Source organism: Crinia signifera, chromosome 6 (genome assembly GCF_055691185.1).
Source record: "Crinia signifera chromosome 6, ASM5569118v1, whole genome shotgun sequence".
Lineage (NCBI taxonomy): Eukaryota > Metazoa > Chordata > Amphibia > Anura > Myobatrachidae > Crinia > Crinia signifera.
Window position 1 is genome coordinate 132,109,552 of NC_139222.1, and position 26,675 is coordinate 132,136,226.

Genomic DNA, 26,675 nt, shown 5'->3' on the forward strand with positions numbered 1-26,675 from the left:
GACTCAGGGCCCGATTCAGACCTGATGGTACCGGTGCTAATTTTTGGAGCCCTGCATTCAGATAGCTGCCACTCCACATGAGTGAAATTCCGCCCTGTGCAAGCCTGCTATTTGCTTAGCACGGCTCGAGAAAAGAAGCTGGATTGGAGATTTGCTGCAAATCCATTCACAAAGCCAGTCCCCTTCGAATGATTTGTATGTAGTTAGTGCATAGTCCAGGACTTCCTCGGTGGCTGTTATAGTAACAGGCTGATCGGGGCCAGAGCTGACGTCACACACCTTCCCCTAAAACACCTGGGCACACCTGCACTTTTCCTAACGTCCGGTTACAACCCACAAACTCCTGCTTCCTTTCAATCAGCTTGCGAATGGCCAGCCATCAAAAAAGTAGCAGGATTTTATCGCAGGATAGCCTTACACATGCCCACTACGGGCCGTACGCATGCACAGTCTAGCGATGATAACCCGGCCAGCAAATTTAGCAGCCATGTCGTCAGGTCTGAATTAGGCCTTCTGTTTCTTAATTGGATGAAGAATTTCGTTTAGATATCTTCCAGCTAAATTGTTCTTTCTTTGGCTTATTTCTGTGTCTGTGATAAGGAACCTAAATTGTAAGCTCCACTGTGTTAGATGAAGAAACCATCTATGATTGTTCAGCATTGCACGATGCACAAATATGTTAGCACTATATAAATAAAGCAAGACATTAGTAAACCTGGGTGTCCAACACACAAACTGAAAAGCTTCTTTGAATTTGAATGATAGCAGTACTCATCCAATCAGGCGCTGTCTTTTATTTGGTATGTCAACTCTAAATTCAATGAAACAATGGAAAATCAAATGAAGCAAATATGTAATGCAAAATAATGTGTACTGAAGCTCAGAACAAGAGCTCCAGCATGATATTGGGGGTGGGTAGCATCTCTAGAGTAGGAGTCTGTCACTGCTAGTGAGGATCCGTCACTCTCTGTGCACGTGATTGAATGTGTGTGGAGTGATAGGAGGGAGGGGCTGTCACAGCATGAGCATACAGCTGTGCCTGGATGTGTGCGCTGTGTAGGCGGGGGGAGTGCAGATAATGTCTCTGAGCAGCACCCTGTCAATGCTTGTGAGTGTCACCGTATAGTTGAAGGGGCTGGCCGAGTATGCTCTTGTGGGTTTTCTCGATAAAATAAAGAGAATGGGAACGTTATTATGTATTTAGAAATGGAGGAAGATGTGGCATCAAATGTCCACTATGACTGTATTAGTTGATTGAATAGGTATCCGGACGCCGGGTCGGCGGGGTTTACATCGACCATGGTATGGCCACCCTTAGTCGACCTGGCTTAGTTAGACGTGTACAGATAGTCGGCGGTTGCTAAAGCTAGTTAGACACCGGCGGCTGATCGGTGAGACCATGGTCGACAGACACATGGTGCCAGTCCACGTGGATTATTATTTATTATCCAAGTGGACAAGTTAGAATACAATAGTGTGCCGAGCATAGCGAGCCATGCCAGGGGACACTGTGCATATATACAGTGTCCCTGGGGACCCCTGTGACATTCGGCACCAAAAAATGCAGAGAAAGTTCCGTCGACCATGGTCCCGCCGATCAGTCGCCAGTGTCTAACTGGCCTTACTGCCATTCTAGCGGCCGTGGACAATCTTTACAAGTCTAAATAAGCTATGTTTACTATGGAGGTTCTGGTCCACACGCAACAATTGAATAAACTCACTTCTACTTGTGTTAAGTCCTCTTCATAATTTTGAAATATTACAGTTATTGCTAACCCTAATCCAACACCATTCCATAAAAGTATCAACTCCAAGAATTCTGTAAAACAAAGCAAGTGTTTTCCAGCTCACATTCTAATTTTACTGCTTAATATGGTCCTCAATTTACAAGTGGCTTACCTTGTCATAGAGCAGTGGTTCTCAAACTCTGTCCACATTTACCAGCTCACCTAACAGGAGCACCACTGTATTCATTATTTACTGACACATTTTAAAAGATTCCCAGGTGAAGCTAGTTATTTGATTTGTGATTCTGGGGAAGATTTCTTAAGCTCGGTGAAGTGATAAAGGGGGAAATTTACTAAAGGAAATTTGTAAAAAAATAGGTGTATTTGTATTTAGAAATACACTTATTTTTGACATTTACTATCCCAAAAATATGGCAATTCGTATTCGTATTGATGTGCTATCAATACGAATACGAATTGCTGTATTTTCAGGATAGTAAATGTCAAAAATAAGTGTATTTCTGGATACAAATACACCTATTTTTACACCTATTTTTTACACATTTCCTTTAGTAAATTTCCCCCAAAGTGTCTGGTTTTTATCACCGGCCAATCAACTCCTACCTGTCATTTTTCAAACCAAGCCTGTAACTTCACAGTTAGGAGCTGATTGGCCGGTGATAAAAACCAGACACTTTGGGGGACATTTACCAAAATGGATTCGTAGAAAAAAGGTGTATTCGTAGGGAGAAATACACCTTTTTTGGTACTTGTTTCCTATCTGGGCGCCCAGGTTTTCTACGTACGGCACCGTACTGAAATCGGATCGCATCGCATCGTACACATACACGATATTGAACGATGCGATGCGATGCGATGCGATCCGATTTCCCATAGGAAACAATGTTAAATGGCTCAATTTAGCCAAATTATCATAGGAACAATAGTAAATGGGCCAAAAACACCCCTGAACATTAAAATGTCCCCCCAAAAGTAGTTCACGCCACCCCGCCATCAACGTGAACCCGAAGCGTGGCGAGCGCAGCGAGCCCGCGAGGGGCGGCGGTACGCGTCCTCCGACCTTTTCATGCCCTACTATCCACTAGGGCGTGGAGTGAGAATAGAATAGTGTGGCGAGCGCAGCGAGCCACCGAGCCCGAAGCGTGGCGAGCGCAGCGAGCCCCGCGAGGGGACGCGGATACCTTCACAGTTATACGCGTCCCCTCGCGGGCTTCCCAGGTGTCCATGGCGACGCGGACACCTGGGAAGCCCGCAAAGGGACGCGTTTACCTGTGAAGGTATCCGCGTCCCCTCGCGGGGCTCGCTGCGCTCGCCACGCTTCGGGCTCGGTGGCTCGCTGCGCTCGCCACACTATTCTATTCTCACTCCACGCCCTAGTGGATAGTAGGGCATGAAAAGGTCGGAGGACGCGTACCGCCGCCCCTCGCGGGCTCGCTGCGCTCGCCACGCTTCGGGTTCACGTTGATGGTGGGGTGGCGTCAACTACTTTTGGGGGGACATTTCAATGTTCAGGGGTGTTTTTGGCCCATTTACTATTGTTCCTATGATAATTTGGCTAAATTGAGCCATTTAACATTGTTTCCTATGGGAAATCGAATCGGATCGCATCGCATCGCATCGCATCGTTCAATATCGTGTATGTGTACGATGCGATGCGATCAGATTTCACTACGGAGAATAGCATGGTGCTCAATTTACTTAGTGGGCGCCCAGATAGGAAACAAGTACCCCTTTTTTTTACGAATTTGTATTTTCGGGATTTACAATCCCAAAAATACAACAATTCGTAGTCCTAAAGATGGAACATTCGTATTTGTATTTACAAATACGAATGTCTACACCATCGATAGGATACGACAGAAATCACCATTCAAAAGAATGGTGGTTTCTGATTTACTAAGCAGCCGTACTGATAATACGGCTGCTTAGTGGTGTAAAACACCCATGCAAATACGACAGGAAAATAGAACACCATTTTCCTGTTCTATTTGCGTTTTAGCCTGCACGGATCAGTCAGATCCGTGCAGGCTTCAGTGTAAAAAAATGGAAAAATTAAATAAAAAAAAACGGCGTGGGGTCCCCCCCACAGCCGAAACCAGCACCAGGCTGACAGAGCCTGGAGCCGGTAATTAAAAATCAGGGAACCCGACAAATAAGGGTTCCCTGATTTTTAACAACCAGCCCCAGGCTCCTGCTCTGGGGCTGGTTCACAAAATACGGGGGACAAAATGACTAGGGGTCCCCCGTATTTTAAGAACCAGCCCCAGGCAAAACCAGCCAGCAGGGTAATGCCACAGCCGGGGGGAGACTTTTTATGCAAGTCCCCCCGGCCAAAGCATTAACCCTACCGACCAGTCAGCCTGGCCAGGGGCCCTGGGGGAGTGGGGACCCCCCCAATAAAGGGGTCCCCCCCCTCCAGGACTTACCTGACCAGGCTGAAGCCTGGTGCTGTCCTCGATGCCCCTGGGCGGTGGGCATCGAGCTGATAGCGGTGTAAAAAATAGAACAAACGATTGTTTTTTACTGTGGCACTACAAGTGCCAGCAAGCCTCCCCAGCAAGCTGGGACTTTGAGAACCACAAGTCCCAGCCTGCTGGGCATTAAAGGGCCCGCTGGGTCTTGTAGTGCCACAGTAAAAAAAATAGTTAAATAAAACACACTGACACCCATTTTAAATAAAAGTTTAATACACACATTACACACATACTGATACTTACCTATCTTGATCCCGTTGGTAGGTCGCTGGCTCCGGTGTCGGCGGCTCCGTGTCGGCGGCTCCGAGGTCCGGGTCCTATCCGAGGATAATCCATGTTGGACCTGTGGAAGGAAATCCAACTCACCCAGGTCCTCCATGGATGGTCTTCTTTCTTCATCTGTCGACATCAAGGTCTTCTGGCTGCTGCTGACGACTTCCAGCAGCTGCCGGCATCTCCCGCGACGCTCCCCGGCTTTCAGAGCCGGAGAGATCCTTCCTCTTCGGCGTCAGGGCTCAGAATGAATTCTGGCCAATCAGGAGCCGCCTAGCCGCCTAGCGGCCAATCAGGAAAGGTCTTTCCTGATTGGCCGCTAGGCGGCTAGGCGGCTCCTGATTGGCCAGAATTAATTCTGAGCCCTGACGCCGAAGAGGAAGGATCTCTCCGTCTCTGAAAGCCGGGGAGCGTCGCGGGAGATGCCGGCAGCTGCTGGAAGTCGTCAGCAGCAGCCAGAAGACCTGGATGTCGACAGATGAAGAAAGAAGACCATCCATGGAGGACCTGGGTGAGTTGGATTTCCTTCCACAGGTCCAACATGGATTATCCTCGGACAGGACGCCGACCTCGGAGCCGCCGACACGGAGCCGCCGACACAGAGCCGCCGACACCGGAGCCAGCGACCTACCAACGGGATCAAGATAGGTAAGTATCAGTATGTGTGTAATGTGTGTATTAAACTTTTATTTAAAATGGGTGTCAGTGTGTTTTATTTAACTATTTTTTTTACTGTGGCACTACAAGACCTAGCGGGCCCTTTAATGCCCAGCAGGCTGGGACTTGTGGTTCTCCAAGTCCCAGCTTGCTGGCACTTGTAGTGCCACAGTAAAAAACAATCGTTTGTTCTATTTTTTACACCGCTATCAGCTCGATGCCCACCGCCCAGGGGCATCGAGGACAGCACCAGGCTTCAGCCTGGTCAGGTAAGTCCTGGAGGGGGGGGACCCCTTTATTGGGGGGGTCCCCACTCCCCCAGGGCCCCTGGCCAGGCTGACTGGTCGGTAGGGTTAATGCTTTGGCCGGGGGGACTTGCATAAAAAGTCTCCCCCCGGCTGTGGCATTACCCTGCTGGCTGGTTTTGCCTGGGGCTGGTTCTTAAAATACGGGGGACACCTAGTCATTTTGTCCCCCGTATTTTGGGAACCAGCCCCAGAGCAGGAGCCTGGGGCTGGTTGTTAAAAATCAGGGAACCCCTATTTGTCGGGTTCCCTGATTTTTAATTACCGGCTCCAGGCTCTGTCAGCCTGGTGCTGGTTTCGGCTGTGGGGGGGACCCCACGCCAGTTTTTTTTTTTTTTTATTTATTTCATTTTTTTTTACACCTTGCAGCCTGCACGGATCTGACTGATCCGTGCAGACTGCCTACAAATAATTCGTATTAGCAGCCGTATATACGGCTGCTAATACGAATTCCTACGACATCGGAGGGTTACAAAGCAGTCGTATATGACTGCTTTGTAAATCCCCCTCCGGAACACGACTTTGCATACGACTGAAACAGTCCTATGCAGTCGTAGGGAAAATACTAATACGAAAAACTAGGTTTTTCATATTAGTAAATTTCCCCCTTTATCATCGAGCTTAATAAATCTGCCCCTCTGTGAGGAGACCTGCAAAACATGCACTGTTTGGGGTCCTGCGGACCGGGTTTAAAGTCCCCTACACACAGGGTGATTTCAGTCCATTAAGCATGGATTGCTCCGTGTGTATACCCCCCAGTGACGGCGATGTGCAGTCCTAGCTATGGCTAGATCATTCAAGCATGCAGTATGCAGTAAATCTAGTTATATGGTTAGAGCACTGGTAGCAGAGGTCTCTCAGTACACGTCGTTATGCATAGCATGTGTGTCAGCAATGTGTGCTGAGCGATCTGTGGTGAACTGCATTGCTCAGCACAAGGATTAAGTCGCCCCGTGTGGGGGCTTTAGAAGCTGTGTCATACTGTACAGCGGTTTTCCCCATTAGAGCTGAAATGTAGCAGGGGAGGGTGATGGAGAGACAGTTCTGGTTAGTGACTAATAAGTAAACTGAGCACGATTCTTACTGGAAGCCTTCCTATGAATTTAAAGGGCAGCATTTTTATTCTATTTTGTTAATCAAATAGCCCATGCCCTTCAGCATGTCCTCTGCAATACTAGTATGTGTCAGGTAAGCTTTTTTTTTTACTCTTTTGACCCTGGAATTTTTATGGGCATCTTGTTCTGTACAGAGATTTTTCCTCAGTGCTTAAGATGCTCATCAATAAATACCCATTTCCCCTCATGTTAACATGCCTAAGTGGTTTAGCCAATTTGTAATCTGATTCTGGGCCTGATTCAACCCCAACCACTGGGCTGCAAATTTGCAGCACTAGGGATTATCAAATGGTACACTGTGCGAATGTGCAGGGTCCCCCTGCGAACTAAGCCAGCGATGGAAAAACGATTCGATGGTAAGTGTTTGCGAATGTCTCCTGTCTGCGTGTGTCCTAATGTATACACAGCCATGCACAGGGGCAGGAAGAATGTCTGGCAGGGCTGCATTTACCTTATCGCTGGGCTCCAAAGATTCGCAGCCCAGTGATCAGGTCTGAATCAGACCCTCTGTCATCTCGTTATGTGTGAGGTAGTCTGCTGTTTCTGTTTCCTTCCATGCTCATTCTTCTGCTCTCCTCTCAGACAAGGTTCTCCTGAAGCCGGATGATGGCTGTATCTTCACCACTCTGGGCATTAACAGTCACCTATTTGCGTGCAATCGGGATGAGCTGCGCTCTCTGGTGAGAACACTATTTTCACTTTGAACATGCACAAAAGAGTATTTTAGCATTTTTGTATGGAAATGATTCTGTTATATAGTAGGTTGAATGCAGCGATTATGCTATACCTGCTTTTAAAAATGTATACTTATATTTTCAAAAAGAAGATGTAGCACCGATGATGGCAGGGCTGTATAGCTCCCTGGTATTTGACAGTAATAACTGATTTCTTACACATTACTGCATTGATGCCACCCCTCCATAACACCTAATCATACATCTACCGGTTCTCAAAGAGCATTAAACATCCAGGTATTAAGTATATTCATACTTGGCCACAGGTGATTTAAATAGTACCTTAATCAATATGATTTAACTATCTTTTAGCTGTGCCATGGATATACTGTACTTACCATTAGTGCACCTTGATTACAGAGTTTGGCAACCACCGCATTAGACTCAAATTTGACAATAAATGTCCTACAGGACATATATAATAACATATAAATATGCCATTTTCATTAGGTCCCCTTGCCGGAAGAGGTCCAGTTGCCTCCTGAAGATTCTCATATTCATCGAATTGAGGCAGAGGATCTGGCCAATCACCTCAGTGCTTTTCACTGGGAACTCTTCAGTTGTGTACATGAGGTGAGTTATTTATGCTACAGTACAAATAGCTGTCTGCCACTGGTGTCATTATCCATCTAATAAACAGTCACTCCAAATGGTAGCTCAGTCCTTGATTGGCTGCTTAGTGTCACTTATAACTCTTTTACACCATAATCCCTGATCGGACCCTGGTCTTCAAACACGGGAGTTTCCAGGAACGGACCCAGCTTCATACACCATTTACACAGCACATCGACCTGTGTCTGTGCTGTTTACACTGAACCTGGGTCAGCCCTGCTTTTCCCTATGGATGCCAAGGGTTCCATGCTCATTGCCAGGGGTGATTACATGCCAGTTGTCATAGGGAGTTACATGCTCGTAGCCAGGGGGAATTAATGGTTGTTGCCATGGGGGATTACATGTTTGTTGCCCAGGGGGAGTTAAATTGCCCACCTGCCCATCACTGGAGTGGGAGGCATATCACTCACCCTCCTCTAAGCACTCGGCAGCAGCCTGGCATCAGAGCAGCGCACATGGGCCAGGGGAAGAGTCTCTGCATCCCTTGCTGCTGTCTCTCTCTCCTTCTGGAACCCTGGAGTACTGGAGCTCTGGAGCTGCTACCTCTCTCACTGGCAGGATTCAGCCCCCTCTAGCCACATGTCTGTCACTCCCCCCCGGCCCCCGTATTGGGTAGAGGCTACTGGGCTGCAGCACCCCTGACTGTCCCGGTTCCCCCAGTTACTCGGATGTCCTAACCCTGGTTGGGACCATTTACACCGCCCACTACTCAGGTCCTACCAGAGTTCCACCCTGGTCAGGATTCCTGTGTACATGGACCCAGGTTGGCCCCTTTTACACCGCTGCTGAGCCAGGTCCACGAGGCAAAAGCCCAATGTAAATGTACAGACTATGGGAGAGCATTTTGCTGATCTTTTTATTAATAATAATATTAATTCTAGAAAATTAATTGAGTCTAACTATAAAATAAAATACTACAAACCCGTAAGCATGTAATTCATTTAGTGTATGAAGACTAAGGGGGTATTCAATGTGGGATCACGGCTGTCGATCCCCGCCGACAGCCGTGATCCTGGCCCGTTTGCGGTCAGATCGACCGCAGAACGATAGGCAGGATTCAATGTCCTGCCTGCCGCTTGGCGCAAAGGGTGCGTGGCCATAAAAACGGCCATGGATTGTCGATCTGCGACCCAGATAACAACAATCCACGGCCGGTATCGGCAGAACGGGCCCGACAGCTTCTGAAGTCGGGCCCGTTCTGCCGCGATCCCTCATCAATGCTGTTAATGACAGCATTGAATAGGGAGCTGCCGCTATTTCCCACGTCGGAAATAGCGGCAGCAGATTTAATACCCCCCTAAGGGGGATATCCTATTTTGTAATTCATCGCTGCTGATCGGTTCACCGGGGCTATCCTATTTGCACAGATGCCGGCATTTAGCGTGGATTATACTTTGGGTAACATTGGGACAAACAAGACTAACAAACATAAACTAAAAAGCAGGTTTCCCTCAAATCTTACCGGTCTTGGAGTATACCTATGACTTTTAAACTGTTTCTAACCTTCCAAAATTGCCATTAACCGCATGCTGCTACTAATTACCCCCACTAACACCTGCAAGGGGTCTGCTTTGAGGGAAACCTGCTTTTTAGTTTATGTTTGTTAGTCTTGTTTGTCCCAATGTTGGCCACATTGAATATATCACTATAAAAAAAAAAAAATTTTTTTTTAATATTGTTATATAATTTTGTAACTTAATTTTTAATAAATTTAAACTATATTAAGCACAGCGCAGTACCATTTCGTTTCTTTTCTCTTGTCCAAATATTAGGGGTTCTGGTAAATCCCCCTAGGTATTTGCTGCAGTGCTTAATACCAATCAGCGCTAAGTATCAAACCTTGTTTCTGTTTTATACTTTGGGTGCCTGAAGCATAATCTGCGATAAGAAGACAGTGGATCCTTGGTAACACATGGGTCTGGGAACTTATAACGGATCCCATGTGTAATTGTCGAAACCATGTTCGCCCGAAAAAACTTGTAGTAATTGGAAAGCCCGATACTGACAATCGTTCCAACAGCCTGTTTCTTTCAGGTGAAAAAGCATCAGGGCTAATAGGATACACCCCAGTTTTGAAAACCTGTACTTTAGTAAATGTTTGCTTGTTGTGAGCTTGTGACCCAGTACACTACTTATTCTTTATATACACAACCTGCACACTGTTGCTATTAAAAAAACATCTGTTATTCCGGAGTTTAATAATGATATAAATTGTTTAATGCTTGAAAAGTACTATAAAATAGTATTTGAAAAATAAAGAGTGTAAAGAGGTAACACTGGGAAGATAGACTGTGTGAGATACTGATCATAGCACTGGAAGGGCTACTCCACAGTGCAATTCACAATGAGGTAACCATTTGTGACAGAAGCAGGTGGACCTCAGATCTAATGGGGTTATACAGAGAACAGGCCCCTGGGCAGGCAGAGTGTCAGGTAGCAGCACACTTATGAAATAGGGAGTGGCAAAGAGAATACTTTTCCTGTGACCGGATTGGTACATATAGTCTTGTGACAGTGAAGTTTCCCATTGCCTCCAGAATTACATTTTTGCCTGATGAATGTCCTCCCTCCCTCTCATATTCCCTGTCTCACTCTGTCTCCTACTTCACCGTTTCTCCTTGTATCTCTCTTTGGGTCTGGTCTAATAGATAGACAGTCAGGTTAACATCATAGATTACTGGGCAGAATGACCTCTCTCCATCTCACATTCCCTGTCTCCCTCTGTCTCCTACTTCACCGTTTCTCTATTTATCTCTCTTTGGGTCTGGTCTAATAGATAGTCAGGTTAACATCATAGGTTCCTGGGCAGAATGTCCTCTCTCCCTCTCACATTCCCTGTCTCCCTCTGTCTCCTACTTCACCGTTTCTCTTTCTATCTCTCTTTGGGTCTGGTCTAATAGATAGACAGTCAGGTTGACCTCATAGGCTCAACAGATTCAAAAGATCCAACAACAATGCTAACAGCATTCCAGTAAGTGACGCGTGCGTACTCGGGATTCCTGACCCAGACTTTTGTACACAGACTATGCAATAATCGGCCTGATCAGTTGAATTTAAAGTCTGATAATCTGAGAGTGTGTATGAAGGGTAGATTGTTGTTCCCAAAGCAGTCCTGTTGAACAATTTGATCTGCTTCACATCATTTTTCGTAGGAGAAGAGCCAACATCGTGCACATTTTGAAGTGTATATGGATCTCGACTCATCCATGTAACACTTCTGCCTAAGTAGAGTTTTGTGTTGAGCTTCAGGACAGATAATCTTGTGTATGTGTACACTAGTAATCATATGTTCCTAAAAATAGTTTAATCGTTCAGAAAATTATAAAGCTTGTCGGATCGTGAGTGAAATTGTTTGGGTGTGTACGTAGCATTACAGACAAGAATCTAACCAACATCAGAAAATACTACATCTTGACGTACAAATATTGGATATCTGTTCTTATCATAAGTTCCTGAAAGCCATGTTTTTTGTGTTTAAGCATTTCTAATGGCATTCAATGTATATCCGCACTTTAATGCATAGGGTTTTACATATGCCTTTGGATGACCATATCTTTATATTAGGAAGCATAATGATCATTTCTGTTGACCAAAACATATGCTCTCATGTTCCCACAGCTGGAGTTTGTGGATTATGTGTTTCATATAGAGCGTGGACGAAGGGAGACGGCCAATCTGGAGCTGCTCCTGCAGCGGTGTAGTGAGGTGCAACACTGGGTCAGTACACAAACTCTGCTGTGTGAGGCACCAGCAAGACGCACTCAACTCCTCAAGAAGTTCATTAAGACGGCAGCCATGTGAGTGTGTATAGAGCAAAATAGATGGGACAAATGTATCTGGACTATGAGGGTGATTCAGGTTGGTTTGCAAAAGCAAATGCCTTTTAATGGACAAAACCATGTCCACTGCAGGTGGGGCTGATGTAACGTGCAGAGTAAAGGTGCCCATACACCTGTCCGATTTGGGACGATTTTGCCCGATCCAGACGGATCGGGCCGACAAATCGGCCCAAATTGGATGTGTTTGACATTCCCTCCGAACCGATGCGCGGTCCTGTGCATATCTGCTCGCAGTTGGGAGGTTGGACGGGCTGCACATTAAATCTATCGGATCCATTAGTGGCACATCTAATGGATCGGTCCGATCCACAGGTGTGTGCCAGCAGTGCTTCACCGCTGGCACACACCTATGTGCAGCAGTGGGGTCCTGGCAGCAGGGATCCGGGCAGTGGCGGCTGGGAAGCAGCGTCCAGGCTGTGGCGGCTGAGAGCTTGTAGCACTATGTGCCGGGCGGCGGGACAGGAAGCGCTGCTGAATTTGAAGACTACTTTGAAAAGACCTACTGGACACTGATTGGCTGAGAGAATTCAGCCAATCAGAGTCCAGCCGGTATTTTCAAAGTATGTTTTCAAATTCAGCAGCGCTTCCCGATCGCATGTGATTTATTGCATGTAAAAATGGCACATCAAGTGCCAAATTGCAAGTGAGCCTCCCGGGGAGCTGCTGGCGGGCTCTCAAGGGCAAACTGGTCAAACTTGTCCTTGGGACAAGTCGGACTAGTATATGGGGGCCTTTAGATATGGGTGAGTTATTTTGTTTCTGTGCAGGGTAAATACTGGCTGCTTTATGTTTACACTGCAATTTAGATTTTAGTTTGAACACACAACACCCAAATGTAACTCCATAAGCACAAGTTACATCAGCCCCACCTGCACACCTGCAGTGCAGCATGGTTTTGCCCATTAGAGAGAGATTTTGCTTTTGCGAGCAAACCTGAATTAGGCCCTATGTGTCATTGTGTGTTTTAATGAGAGCCAAATAAGTCTGTGTACTTAAACCATCGGGCATGTTATAGTACAACATAAAATGAAATACTGGGGTTCAATGTACTGCAATATTTCAGTTATCCCCACAGAATTGCTAGTGCTTCTGCATGTATACCAGCTTGTAGACTTTTAAAATTACACAGAAGTAGCACCTTGAAGAGACTGACATCGAAGGCTACAGTGGGTTAACAATTAAATGATATAATTGTAATTCAGTTTTGAATTGGTTTTTATGTATGTGTTGCCTTAGTAACCACATGAGAACCTTAGCTCAAGCTTCACATCATGTGGGAAAGCAAGGTCCTTAAAGTGGCTCAAACCATCAACTAGCGTTCAGCTGACTACTTTGCATACATAGGGACCCGATTCAGTCCTGATTGCATGGCTGTGAATTCGCAGCACGGGCAATTATCAAATTAACTCACACATGGACGGTACGCTGTGCACATGCGCAAGCCGTCCTGGCGAAGGCAGCCAGAGATGGCTAGCCATTGCTGGCTGCTCACAAGCGTTTCCCGGATCATCAACGGCCTCCTTTTCTCCCCACGCCCATCGCAACATGTAGTAAGAGGCTTACTCAGCTCTGCTGCGACGAGAGCGGGAAACCATTCAATAGTGAGTTATTTTAAATGTTTTTTTCCCTCACGTGCACGGCTCCGTATGTAGGAGCCATAGTGGTGCGTGGCCCCGCGCATCCTTGTTGCCTGGCAACTAATATCCAGCTTTCTGGGTAAATCTAGTAATTTTTCTGGGCAGGGCCAGTGTTCTCACTGGAGAACACTGGCCCTGACAGATCGCAATCTACATTGGTCAGAACACTCGGCAGTCTCGCCCCGTGTGTGGGCACCTTTAGAGAGAGGGAAACTTCAACATATGACAGATTATATATATATATATATATATATATATATATATATACTTACCCACTCCCCCTACCCCCTAATTCTAACACTCCCTAACTAACTTCCCATTTGCCGCATCCTAATAGTAACCCTCTTTGTTAGTGCCTAACCCTAAATGCCCCCCCTTCCCCAGCCATAACACACTGGCATGCTAAACAAAAAACTAGAATGTCACACTGGGGTCAAAAAACTAACATAAGTGAATGGACCTGAGTTCCCAAAACATTAACCACCAGTGAGCCTACACTTACTTACTGGCTATCTGCTTCAGCACTGACTGCACACTCTTTGAAAAAAGCCAGGATAAAGAAGAAGAAAGCTATTTTTCACTGTCTGCAAGATTTAAGGCAGCAGTAAAATAAAAAATGTTAGCAAATTAAGTTTAGTAAAACATGGGGATTAGGAACAAAAATTGGAGCTCTATCTCCTTTATTGATAATACTTAGGTTGTGTTACAATTGTTGGTGTTCTTATCTTCAACTATCCAAATTCTGTAATAAATATTTTGTAGTAAAATGTGTTTTTATTCCTTTTGCTAGAATGTAATGGGGTTGGGGGACATTACCAGTGATTTGTTGTAGTGTGTACAGTGTTCTGTAGTGTGGATCAGTGTTTATACTGAAACAGTGTGCTATTTAATATGTGTATTAATCTTCATTCTATTTTTTTTTTTTGCCTCACTGTCTCTTCTCTTCTCGAATATATTCATAAATAAACCATATTTACTTGCAACTGTGTTTCTCACTGCATCTTTCTCTCTCCCCTCAAAATTTCACTATGCTTATTTTCTTTGTGTTCTCTGAATGTGTCACGCTCTCAACATGCTTTCCCATACTGTTTGTATCATACCCTGTATGCACACACCTGTCACCCAACCCAACATCTGTACACTGCCCTGCCCTCTGCCTATCCTCTTAATAATGCCTTCCACTCTTCATGAACACCACCTTACTGCATTTCTCCATACATTCTAATACATCATCACTCTCCCCACCATTTCTGAATACCAATTCTTCACATCATCACAATGCTTTACAGTTGTAAACAGAACCAGGACCTCTTATCCTTTTTTGCAATAGTGATGGGATTAGACAATGGTGCTGTGAGCCGTCTTCGTATTTCCTGGGAGGTAAGAAACATACAAAAATGATACATTACCGGTACTCTTTACCTAGAAGGGCGCCCATCGCGGTGATCGCGGGCATCGCGGGCAGTACATTAACGGCCGCGACGCGATGCCCGCGATCACCGCGATTTCCCATAGGGTTTAATGTTAAATTTAGTGCTGGCCGCGATTTTACATTCAATGCTTCAATGGCCGCGATTTGGCCATAGGAATCAATGTGAAATGGGCTACAGAGCCCAAATAGGCACAATTAACACTTAAATGTCAAATTTTTAACGCCACCCCACGATCCACGACAACCCGAAGCGTGGCGAGCGCAGCGAGCCCGCGAGGGGCGGCGGTACGCGTCCTCCGACCTTTTCATGCCCTACTATCCACGTCGGCGTGGAGTTGAGAATAGAATAGTGTGGCGAGCGCAGCGAGCCACCGAGCCCGAAGCGTGGCGAGCCACGCGAGGGGACGCGGATACCTTCACAGTTATACGCGTCCCCTCGCGGGCTTCACAGGTGTCCGTGGCGACCGTAGTTTTTAGTTTTGCCTCTAATTTGGTAATTTAATGGGATTTAGCTAGTATTGTATATATTACATAGGTCTTCACATTGGGAGAATTGCAATTGAGGCTTCATCAGCACCATGCTGTATTCTCAGTTCCAAATACATTGGCCACTAGAAGACTTTAAATTATAGATCGGTTGATCACTAGTACATTTTTCAAAGGAGGATGAACCTTGAGCACCGTTTATTCTCTTTTTGGTCCATATGCCATTTAGCCAGTGAGTACTGGTTTTCCTTATAGTGATCAATATGAATTTATAATGGCTAGAATAACAATAATAATTTAACATATTAGAAACAGATCGCAAATGTCTCCTGTTAATATTTTCCTCTGTTTCCTTTCATAGAAATTACCTGGAAAGTTTAAGAATCTGTTTAGAAAATTTGAAAATTTAACGGTGAGTTTGTGTATTTTAGCAATTTTTATTATTTTTTTGGACAGAAACTCTATGGGAGGTATTTAATCTGGGGTCCTGTCCCGTTCTTGGTCAGCTCGACTGAGAATTTGCAGGCGGGATTCAATGTCACGCCTGCAGCGGGACGGGGTCACGAGTTGTGGCTGGGAAGAGGCGAGTTGCAGCTGAAAGCTTGTCACTTCTCTGCAGAATGAGCCCGACATCTTGTGAAGTCGGGCTCGTTCTGCCGAGCTCCCTGGTTCAATGCTGTTGAGGAAGACAGCGTTGAATAGGGCCCGGCGGCCATCTGCCCCATCGGGAGATGGTCGTCGATGATTGAAAACCCCCCTATAAGAGTACACATGATCCATCCCTAAACATGGCTATTAGATAGAGAGTTCTGCCCATTTGCAGTGTTGCTGCACTCCTTCTAGTCTTGTTACTGCACCAACTGCTTAAATAGAACATATCTAATGATTATTTGTGTAATTTCTGTAAATGATTATTTTGTGTATCCCTTTGTGTATTTTTTGGCATATACAGAACCTTATAATGTTTAACTTTATCCACATATAAATGCATCTCTTTCGTTGAATTACATTAATGTTCTTAATCTCTATCCCTAGGATCCATGTAGGAATCACAAGTCATATCGTGAAATGGTGTCTCGGATGCGACCCCCGGTAATCCCATTTATTCCCCTCATTTTGAAAGGTAAGACTGTATAAATGGCATAGATTAGCTTTCAGTTCCTGAGAAAATAATATTTAGATAGATATTTGCTAGGATTCAGCCTTGTATTTCCTCCTCACCTCACTAGCCTATCCCTCCTCCTAACCTCTTTTGATCCTCCTATCCTGCCTCCGTTCCCCTCCGTTCCTACTTATCCTATTGTATTTCGTTCGTCCACCCACCTATTTTTAGTATGTTAACTCTTATGAGCAGGGCCCTCCTTCCTCACGTACTCACCCTACCTCATTACCTCACCTGTGCTCCTGTCCTGTTCTTCCCTTCCTCTACTTCATCTTCAGTCTCCTTGACAATTTTGACACCTACTTCTGAACTGATGCTGATTTTAGTTCTACCAGCTATACCCCTATTTATACTGTATCTTTCAACACACCCTGTACGTTACCTTGTAATTTTTTTTTTTTTTTTTTTTGCTATGTACGGCGCTGCGGACACTTTGCGGCGCCTTATAAATAAACCTACTACTACTACTACTACTACTATACAGTATATTCAGTTCTACCATGTCCTCCTTTTCTATTCTTTGTTCTCAGAGGCCTCCTCTTCATCCCGCTCTCACTCTCTCTTCCCTCAGATCTCACATTTTTACACGAAGGCAGCAAAACATTCGTCGATGGACTTGTGAATGTGGAGAAAATGGTGAGCTCAAACCTAATATTTAGGGGGGTATTCAATGTTCGGGTCACGGCAGACGAGCTTGCTCGCCTGCCGTGACCCAGTCCCGTTCTCGGTCAGCTCGACCGAGAACATGCAGGCGGGATTCAATGTCCCGCCTGCAGCGGGGCGAGAAGGGGGCGTGGCCGCGAGTTGCGGCCGGGAAGTGACGAGCTGCAGCCGGCAGCTCGTCACTTCCCGGCTGTTCTCGGCAGAACGAGCCCGACAGCTAGAGATGTCGGGCTCGTTCTGACAGGAAACCCTTTTCAATGCTGTCGGGGAAGACAGCATTGAATAGGGCCCGTCGAGCATCTCCCCCACGGGAGATGCTCGACGGCGATTGAATCTCCCCCTTAGAATTTCAATCCTGTTTTATTAACTGGATTATAATCATCACAGGTCATGGCCTGGTTGTTAGGTCTTCTGTTATCAGTGTCATGTCTGACTGAGGTAAATATAAGGGAGGCTTTACATGAATTCCTAAGACTAAGCAGGGAAGAGTTATGCAAATTGGGATTTTGTACATGCATTGGTGTTTTGTGAGGATGGACTATTTAAAGGAGAAAGGGTGCTTGTTTTACTTGTTTATTTATGTATACCTGTGTTCAGGTCACTCTTGGTGTAATTAGTGATACTGGCTTTCATTGACTATCAAGAATATGGTGTATTTGTTTGATTTTGGTTAATAACAGAATTACAGAATATAGTATTAAAAGGAAAAAGAAATACTTTATGAACCGCAGGCAATTTCCAAAACTGTAGCCGGGTTTGGATTGTATGCGTTATGTACCAACATGCGAAAGAACATTTTATTTATCAGGATGAAATTATTGAAATGAGATATAAGAGTATAGATGCTTATTTACAGGTCTGTTTGCAGCCCCCCCCACATAACAGCTACATCATCCTACATATAATGGAATGCTTGTTGCATTTTTACACTTTTATAGAAAAGGCATGCTTTGACCATTAGCATAAAAAGTTTCTTCAAACTCACAATTGCCACATAATCACCATTGTTTTTTTACGCACCAAACTAGCAGTACTGGGAATTATAAAAAATACATAATACAAAGCGTATAGAACAACACAAGTACATACAAGGGTGAAAAGGGAGCTACAGACGTGCTTGTGAGTCTTGATGTTAGGCAGCTGTAATCTTGAATTTTAACCCCTTCCCGACATTGCCTTTTATGGTAATTTTTTTTTTTTTTCCTCCTTGCGTTCAAATAAGCGTAACTTTTTTAATTTTCCGGCTATATAGACACGAGGGCTTTTTTTTTGCGGGACAAGTTGTACTTTGTAATGGTACCATTTACTATACCGTATAATATTCTGGGGAATCAGGAAATAATTCAATGTGGGGTAAAAAAAAAAAAAAAACGCCATTGCACAATTTTGCGCTGGTTACGGTTTTTTTGGAGCTCATAGTTCGTTTAAAATGATGGGTTATCTTTATTCTATGGGTCGTTACGATTCTGGTGATACCAAACATATAGTTTTCGTTATGTTTTACCACTAAAAAAAAAAATCGCAACTTTTACGGTTTTTCTAATTTGCGTTGCGTCGCCATGTTCTGCGGCTTATAACTTTTTTATTTTTCCACCTACGGACCTGGGTGAGGGCTCATTTTTTGCGGGCTGAAGTGTACTTTTTAATTAATACCATGGGATAATATAATAATATGGGATATGGGCGACTTTCTGATCTCTTTTAGTTATTTTTTTTTGGGTACGCGATGCGACCAAAAAACGTAGTTTTGGCGTTGGGGATTATTTTCCGTTTACGCCTTTAACCGTGCGGGATAACTAACGTTATATTTTAATAGATCGGACTTTTAGGAACGCTGCGATATCAAATATGTTTATTTTTTTATTTTTTATTTATTTTTATTTGGGAAATGGGGAAAGGGGGGTGATTTGAACTTTTAATATTTTTTTATTTTTTTTTTATTTTTAAACTTTATTTTTTTTTTTTACTTTTACTACAAGGCCCCCTAGTGTACTTGACCACTAGGGGGCGCGATCGCCTGTACTAGGTTCAGCCATAGTGATTTTATGCACTTCCTATTACATCCTGCCTCAGGCAGGATATGATAGGTATGCAGACACGGCCAGCACAGGGGTCTACATTAGACCCCTGGCTACCATGGCAACCGATCGGCACCCTCCGATCTCGCTGCGGGGGGCCCCGATCGGCGCCGGAGGGGGGCGCCCCCCCTCCGATCAGCTATTTAAGCACTGCGGTCGCTTTGCCCGCGGTGCTTAAAGGGTTAAACGGCCACGATCGGCGAACTCGTGGCCGTGAGAGCAGGGACCTGGCTGTAATATACAGCCATTACCTGCTCTCTTTCAAGCCAGCTCACTCCGTGAGCTGGCTTGATTCCCCCTCAACCGACATATGACGTAAATGTACGTCATATGTCGGGAAGGGGTTAATGAATTTGCTAAATACCTTGTCTTCAGCACACTTTGTGGGTTAGGGCACAGTCTTGTATAAGGGAGGATTTTCCACAAAGCTGGTGAAAGGTCTTCTCTTTAAATGGGTTTGGTGATAGATCACCAGCTACTAGATGTAAAAGGACAGATAGTTAGAACTGATTTTAAAGCTCTGGTGGTACAGCGATATTACAGTTGATGTATGGTGTAGTGAGCAATATGCATAAAGGGGTGTGTAGTGGAGGCGGGGGGGATTGGTTGCTAAATATTGACATACAGGTTTTCTCCTTATTTAAAATGCTCTGGACCAGAAGCATTTTGAATAACAGATTATTCCATATTTCTGAATATTTTTATAATTCAATGAGGTATGTGTGTGTGTGTGAACACAAAATTAATTTATGTTTTTTAAATACATCAAACACATGACAAATACACAATATATTTTATTTGTGTATGAAATGTTTATATACTATCTCAGGCACTGAATTAGAATGCTAGGCAAATATTTTCTTGCACATATTTAGTGCCAGTTACATATCATGTCCCCAGTAGTGCCAGTTACAGGTGGCCCCAGTAGTGCCAGTTACATATCATGTCCCCAGTAGTGCCAGTTACAATTGGCCCAAGTAGTCAGGGGCGTAACTAACTATTTTGCACCCCCCCCCCCCCCGCCGCACGTTTTTTCGGCGACCCCCCCCACACACACACACTTAACCTGCCCCCCCCACGTACCTGCACCCGCGGACTGCGTCTCGTCCGGCTCTCTGCCGGGACCTGCCTGACCGTCACGGTCCTGGCCGGGTCCTGCTGCTACAATGAAAACTGACTCTTAGAAAATGGCTGCCTCCATACTGCAGACAGAAAACTGTCTGAAGTATGGGGGCAGCCATTTTCTAATTGTCAGTTTTCATTGCAGCAGGAGCCGGCCGGGACCGTGACGGTCAGGCAGGTCCCGGCAGAGAGCCGGGCGAGACGCAGACCGCGGGTAACTATAGCCCCGCAGCCCCCCGGCGGCGCGCCCAATTTCTCTGCGCCCCCCCGCCACCGCGGGGGCTGCGGAGCTATAGTTACACCACTGCAAGTAGTGCCAGTTACAGATGTCCCCAGAAGTGCCAGTTACATATCATGTCCCCAGTAGTGCCAGTTACAGATGTCCACAGTAGTGCCAGTTACATATCATGTCCCCAGTAGTGCAGGTTACAGATGTCGCCAGTAGTGCCAGTTACATATCATGTCCCCAGTAGTGCCAGTTACATATCATGTCCCCAGTAGTGCCAGTTACAGATGTCCACAGTAGTGCCAGTTACATATCATGTCCCCAGAAGTGCCAGTTACAGGTGGCCCCAGAAGTGCCAGTTACAGATGTCCCCAGTAGTGCCAGTTACATATCATGTCCCCAGTAGTGCCAGTTACATATCATGTCCCCAGTAGTGCCAGTTACATATCATGTCCCCAGTAGTGCCAGTTACATATCATGTCCCCAGTAGTGCCAGTTACATATCATGTCCCCAGTAGTGCCAGTTACATATCATGTCCCCAGAAGTGCCAGTTACATATCATGTCCCCAGTAGTGCCAGTTACATATCATGTCCCCAGTAGTGGCAGTTACATATCATGTCCCCAGTAGTGCCAGTTACATATCATGTCCCCAGAAGTGCCAGTTACAGGTGGCCCCAGAAGTGCCAGTTACAGATGTCCCCAGTAGTGCCAGTTATATATCATGTCCCCAGTAGTGGCAGTTACATATCATGTCCCCAGTAGTGGCAGTTACATATCATGTCCCCAGTAGTGGCAGTTACATATCATGTCCCCAGTAGTGCCAGTTACATATCATGTCCCCAGAAGTGCCAGTTACAGATGTCCCCAGTAGTGCCAGTTACATATCATGTCCCCAGTAGTGCCAGTTACATATCATGTCCCCAGTAGTGCCAGTTACATATCATGTCCCCAGTAGTGCCAGTTACATATCATGTCCCCAGTAGTGCCAGTTACATATCATGTCCCCAGAAGTGGCAGTTACATATCATGTCCCCAGTAGTGGCAGTTACATATCATGTCCCCAGTAGTGCCAGTTACATATCATGTCCCCAGTAGTGCCAGTTACATATCATGTCCCCAGTAGTGGCAGTTACATATCATGTCCCCAGTAGTGGCAGTTACATATCATGTCCCCAGTAGTGCCAGTTACATATCATGTCCCCAGAAGTGCCAGTTACATATCATGTCCCCAGTAGTGGCAGTTACAGATGTCGCCAGTAGTGCCAGTTACATATCATGTCCCCAGTAGTGCCAGTTACATATCATGTCCCCAGTAGTGCCAGTTACATATCATGTCCCCAGTAGTGCCAGTTACATATCATGTCCCCAGTAGTGCCAGTTACATATCATGTCCCCAGTAGTGCCAGTTACATATCATGTCCCCAGTAGTGCCAGTTACATATCATGTCCCCAGAAGTGCCAGTTACATATCATGTCCCCAGTAGTGGCAGTTACATATCATGTCCCCAGTAGTGCCAGTTACATATCATGTCCCCAGTAGTGGCAGTTACATATCATGTCCCCAGTAGTGCCAGTTACATATCATGTCCCCAGTAGTGCCAGTTACATATCATGTCCCCAGTAGTGCCAGTTACATATCATGTCCCCAGTAGTGCCAGTTACATATCATGTCCCCAGAAGTGCCAGTTACATATCATGTCTCCAGTAGTGGCAGTTACATATCATGTCCCCAGTAGTGCCAGTTACATATCATGTCCCCAGTAGTGGCAGTTACAGGTGGCCCCAGTAGTGCCAGCTACAGATGTCCCCAGTAGTGCCAGTTACATATCATGTCCCCAGTAGTGCCAGTTACATATCATGTCCCCAGTAGTGCCAGTTACATATCATGTCCCCAGTAGTGCCAGTTACATATCTTGTCCCCAGAAGTGCCAGTTACATATCATGTCCCCAGTAGTGCCAGTTACATATCATGTCCCCAGTAGTGCCAGTTACATATCATGTCCCCAGTAGTGCCAGTTACATATCATGTCCCCAGTAGTGGCAGTTACAGGTGGCCCCAGTAGTGCCAGCTACAGATGTCCCCAGTAGTGCCAGTTACAGATGTGGTGCTTTTAGCACAAAAAAAAAATACATTCTAGAAACTATAGTTTTGGGAATCATTTTGATATCTGAATAAGGGATACTCAACCTGTAGTAACTAACCTCTTACTTTTCACAGCACGCAATAGCAGAGAAAGTGAGGACTGTGCGGAAATACCGGAGCAGCCAAATGAGTGAGTGCACAGTTATGGTGCTGTTCAATGTGCAGGTGTTGTGCAATACTTTTTGTGTTTAGCTGTGTGCACATCTTCTCTGTGATGAAATGTGACCACTATGAGCATTCTACCCATGTAATATTCTTGAACTTTTCACACAGTGAATTTGCATCATTATCCAACAGAAATTTTGTACACCTACACAGTGAACATTTTGGCGAGCAGAAGTGAGCATAATGATGTAGTAGATGGGCAAATGCACTACACTTCACTTACATGCCATATTGTAAAACATGTATGATCATAGTAGTGGCAGAGACATTCAGGAATTGTTAACTATTTAGCTCTAAGTTACTGGTCCCTGAATTCTCTTTTATGTGGCCCTTCTTTTGCAAAAACTATAATGTGCTATAGACTAAACAGTATTTATTTATTAATTACATATTAATACTAGTTGCACAAATACTTAATTTTCTGTTCATAGTGAATTAGAAAAAAATAGACTTTGGGGGGTATTCAAGTAAGCTCCTTTTTTCGATTAGTCATAAATAACAAGAGTCCATGGATTAAAGGAGAAGTACTGGTGAAAACGGCACGTTCTTCTGATTATTCCTTTTTCTATGGTAATTCATCTAATCCATAAACAAGGCTAATTAGAGCAGTATTTCAGAAGAAAACCAGAAAAGTTGAAGTCAATGAAATACTGTTGATGCATACTTGCTTCCATTCCAGAATGGCTGGGAGGCACCTGAAAATGTTGGGGCTCTCCCAGGCCCTCGGGAAAGGTGGGCAAGTCCTTGAGGCTAGAGCCCCCTAGTCACCGGGTCATGCAGTCTAGGACACTGGGAATCAGGAAGCTGCAACTCTGGGAGCAGACGCCAATGGACATTCTGATAGATGGTCTATCCCTGAAAGCTAAATGGATACCACGGCTGCTTACACTCCTCAGTGACGTAATTTGAGTTAAATTGCATTATCGTTGCTAGACCACTTTACTATTTACAGCATTCTAAAGTGGAGATGGAGTTATTATCACACAACAACGGTGTCACCCTCCAGACCCACCAACACCCCTCAGCACCACAATGCACTGCAGTTCTAACCTTGCTGCCCCCCGGGGGCATTTAACAAGACAGCAAGTGTAGGGTGATGTGACATTTACATTGGTACACAGTATGTCTGTTCAGCTTTCTTTGTCGATCCAGAACTATAAATGCACTTGTTCAGAGTTGGGGGGAGCAGGCAGTACTTTGATAATTCACTTAGGGTGCCACCTAGTCACACAGGATCAAAATCAAAGCTGCACACTCCTGCACTTAGTAAATTATGTTCTTGTATTTTAGTTGAGGCTCCATGATATGGTAGACATTGGTTTTGCACTTAAATTCAATCATTTGTAGAGCAATAATGATAATATATTTATTTATATAGCACTTTTCTCCTGCAAGACTGTCAGAAATGGAGAGATTTGGGGAGAGTTTTTTCATTTTTTTAAAAGCGCCAATCAAGTACTTGGCAAAATCAACCTGTTTTTTTTACAGTGTAAATGATTGCCACTTTAAAAAAATGGGAAAACTCTCCCAAAATCTCCCTTTCTGATTCACACCCTATTACATTTGGCCTATAGTCTTCATTTTTTAACTTCACTGCTAATCCTTGACTAGAATTTATTCACTTTTTCTGGTCTATCCCTGTAGGACTGGAGTCAGATGTCTCCCCGACTCATCTGCAAAATAAAGCGTACGTACGCCAGTTCCAGGTCATTGACAACCAGAACCTGCTTTTTGAGCTGTCTTACAAGCTGGAACCCAGTGCACAGTGACCAGTGAGCAGCAGATGTTACTCAGACGTAAAGATTGTGCAGTATAAAGTGTGCTATGTGAGATGGACAAGTAGCTCACATCAGAGATATTGAAATCCTTGAAGAAGAGAGTGTACATTACTATGTAATTGAAGACATTGCACAAGCTGTGCTTTAAAGGATGCATGGTCTTCTCTGCAATTAATCCAGCTATCTGCTCCTTCTGTAAAATGGCAGAGATCTGCTAAAACCCCAATATAGTGCCACCTGCTGCACAGCTGAGAGACTGCAGAACCTGGACTGAAGAGTGGCTGGCACAGAAGGGGCTATGAACTTTGAAATATTTTTGTAATAAGATAACATGTACAATCTACTTTGTGCTATTTTCTTATCAGGGGAAATCATAAGGTTAATAACCGTATATAGATATATATGTATATATATTGTTGCATTCCTGCATATGAAGGTTTGCAGGCTACAGAATTGTATATATGGAAGTATTATTTGGAGCTCAAATTTCTTGCTGTATATGATGTGTTGTATTTTGGGAGGTGGGTGTAAAGTGGGTTTATTTAAATGACTAATAGAGTTTTTGCTCTCCTGTGCAGCAAAAAACACACACCTAAAATGGTGTGTTATATAAATGTGTGTGTTTGAAAGTATGAGAAGCAAAACATCAGACACTTTAAAGGGAGAATTTTAACATTAACATTGGGCCATAGCTAGTTACAGGAATTCTTCAGGAATCCTGTTTTTTTATGAACACTCCATATTTTACAACTGACAAAGGAGAGGTTAGGGGTTGGGTAAAGAATGATTGGCATAACTTAATGATCACAGCCTCCTTCCTGAACAGTCCTCATGATGTGAATATCACTCTAAAGCAGTGGTTCACAAACTGTGTGCCGTAACACCCTGGGGTGGGTGCCTTGGGACACTTGCAGGGGTGCCTCGGGTTGGGGGTCCAGGAGTAATTCAAATTGGTCAGTATAATAAGTAAAACTATTGTTTTTGGCTTCAGATTATAAAATATGTGGGCGAACAGAAGCTAATCCAATCCTTCCCCACATAATATTAACACAATTGACTTCCTTTAACCCCTTCCTGACAGAGCCAGTTTTTGCGTTCCTGACAGAGCCCTTTTTTTCAAATCTGACATGTCTCACTTAAGTGGGGATAACTTTTTTTTGCTTTTACTTATCCCAGTGATTTTGAGATTGTTTTCTCGTGACACATTGTACTTCAAGTTAGTGGTAAATTTGGGTCGATACAGTCTGTGTTTTTTTGTGAAAAATACCAAAATATCGTGAAAAAATGGAAAATTTAGCAATATGCAAAATGTCACATTTTCTGCTTGTGAGACAAATAATCATACCACTCAAAATAGTTAATAACTAACAAAGACCATATGTCTACTTTATGTTGCAATTATTATTTCAACCTCCTTTTCATTTTTTTGGACACTAGGAGGCTTCAAATATGACTAGCAAATTCTCAAATTTTCAAGAAAATTTCAAACACTGATTTTTTTAGGGACCAGTTCAGTTCTGATGTGACTTTGAGGGACTTGTATGTGAGACACCCCCATAAATGATGCCATTTCAAAAACTGCACCCCTCACAGTATTCAAAACAGCATTTTGGAAGTTTGTTAACCCTTTAGGTGTTTCACAGGAATTAAAACAAAGTGTAGGTGAAATTTCAAAATTTCATTTTTTTTTCGGATTTTCAATTTTAATACATTTTTCTAAGGAACACAGTAGATTTTACTAGAGAAATGTGACTAAAAATTGATTCCCCCAATTCTTTGGTTTTCATAAATATCCTATATGTGGCCCTAGTGTGCACGGTGACCAAACCACAGGCTTCATAATAGAAGGAGCACCTACTTGATTTTGGAGACTCCTTTTTATGAGATTATTTTTTAGGCACCATGTAGGTTTCTAGGCACCATAAGATGCTAAAAGTTAGGAACCCCCCCACAAGTGACCCCATTTTGCAAACTACACCCCTCAGGGAATTCATCTAGGGGTATAGTGTACATTTCAAACCCCC

General features: G+C 44.4%; 1 protein-coding gene across 1 annotated transcript in view; it reads left to right on the plus strand.

Annotated features, from left to right (window-relative positions):
• Positions 1-25,991, plus strand: part of RAPGEFL1 (Rap guanine nucleotide exchange factor like 1) — a 46,666-nt gene extending 20,675 nt beyond the window's left edge. Inside the window, exons 7-15 of the mRNA XM_083147248.1 lie at positions 7,155-7,252; positions 7,757-7,879; positions 11,537-11,715; positions 14,684-14,774; positions 15,674-15,724; positions 16,348-16,435; positions 17,046-17,110; positions 22,784-22,838; positions 24,518-25,991. Coding sequence (XP_083003374.1) covers positions 7,155-7,252; positions 7,757-7,879; positions 11,537-11,715; positions 14,684-14,774; positions 15,674-15,724; positions 16,348-16,435; positions 17,046-17,110; positions 22,784-22,838; positions 24,518-24,642 — 875 coding nt within the window. The 3' untranslated portion in view covers positions 24,643-25,991. The remainder of the gene's footprint in view (positions 1-7,154; positions 7,253-7,756; positions 7,880-11,536; positions 11,716-14,683; positions 14,775-15,673; positions 15,725-16,347; positions 16,436-17,045; positions 17,111-22,783; positions 22,839-24,517) is intronic.
• Positions 25,992-26,675: the final 684 nt, after the last annotated feature.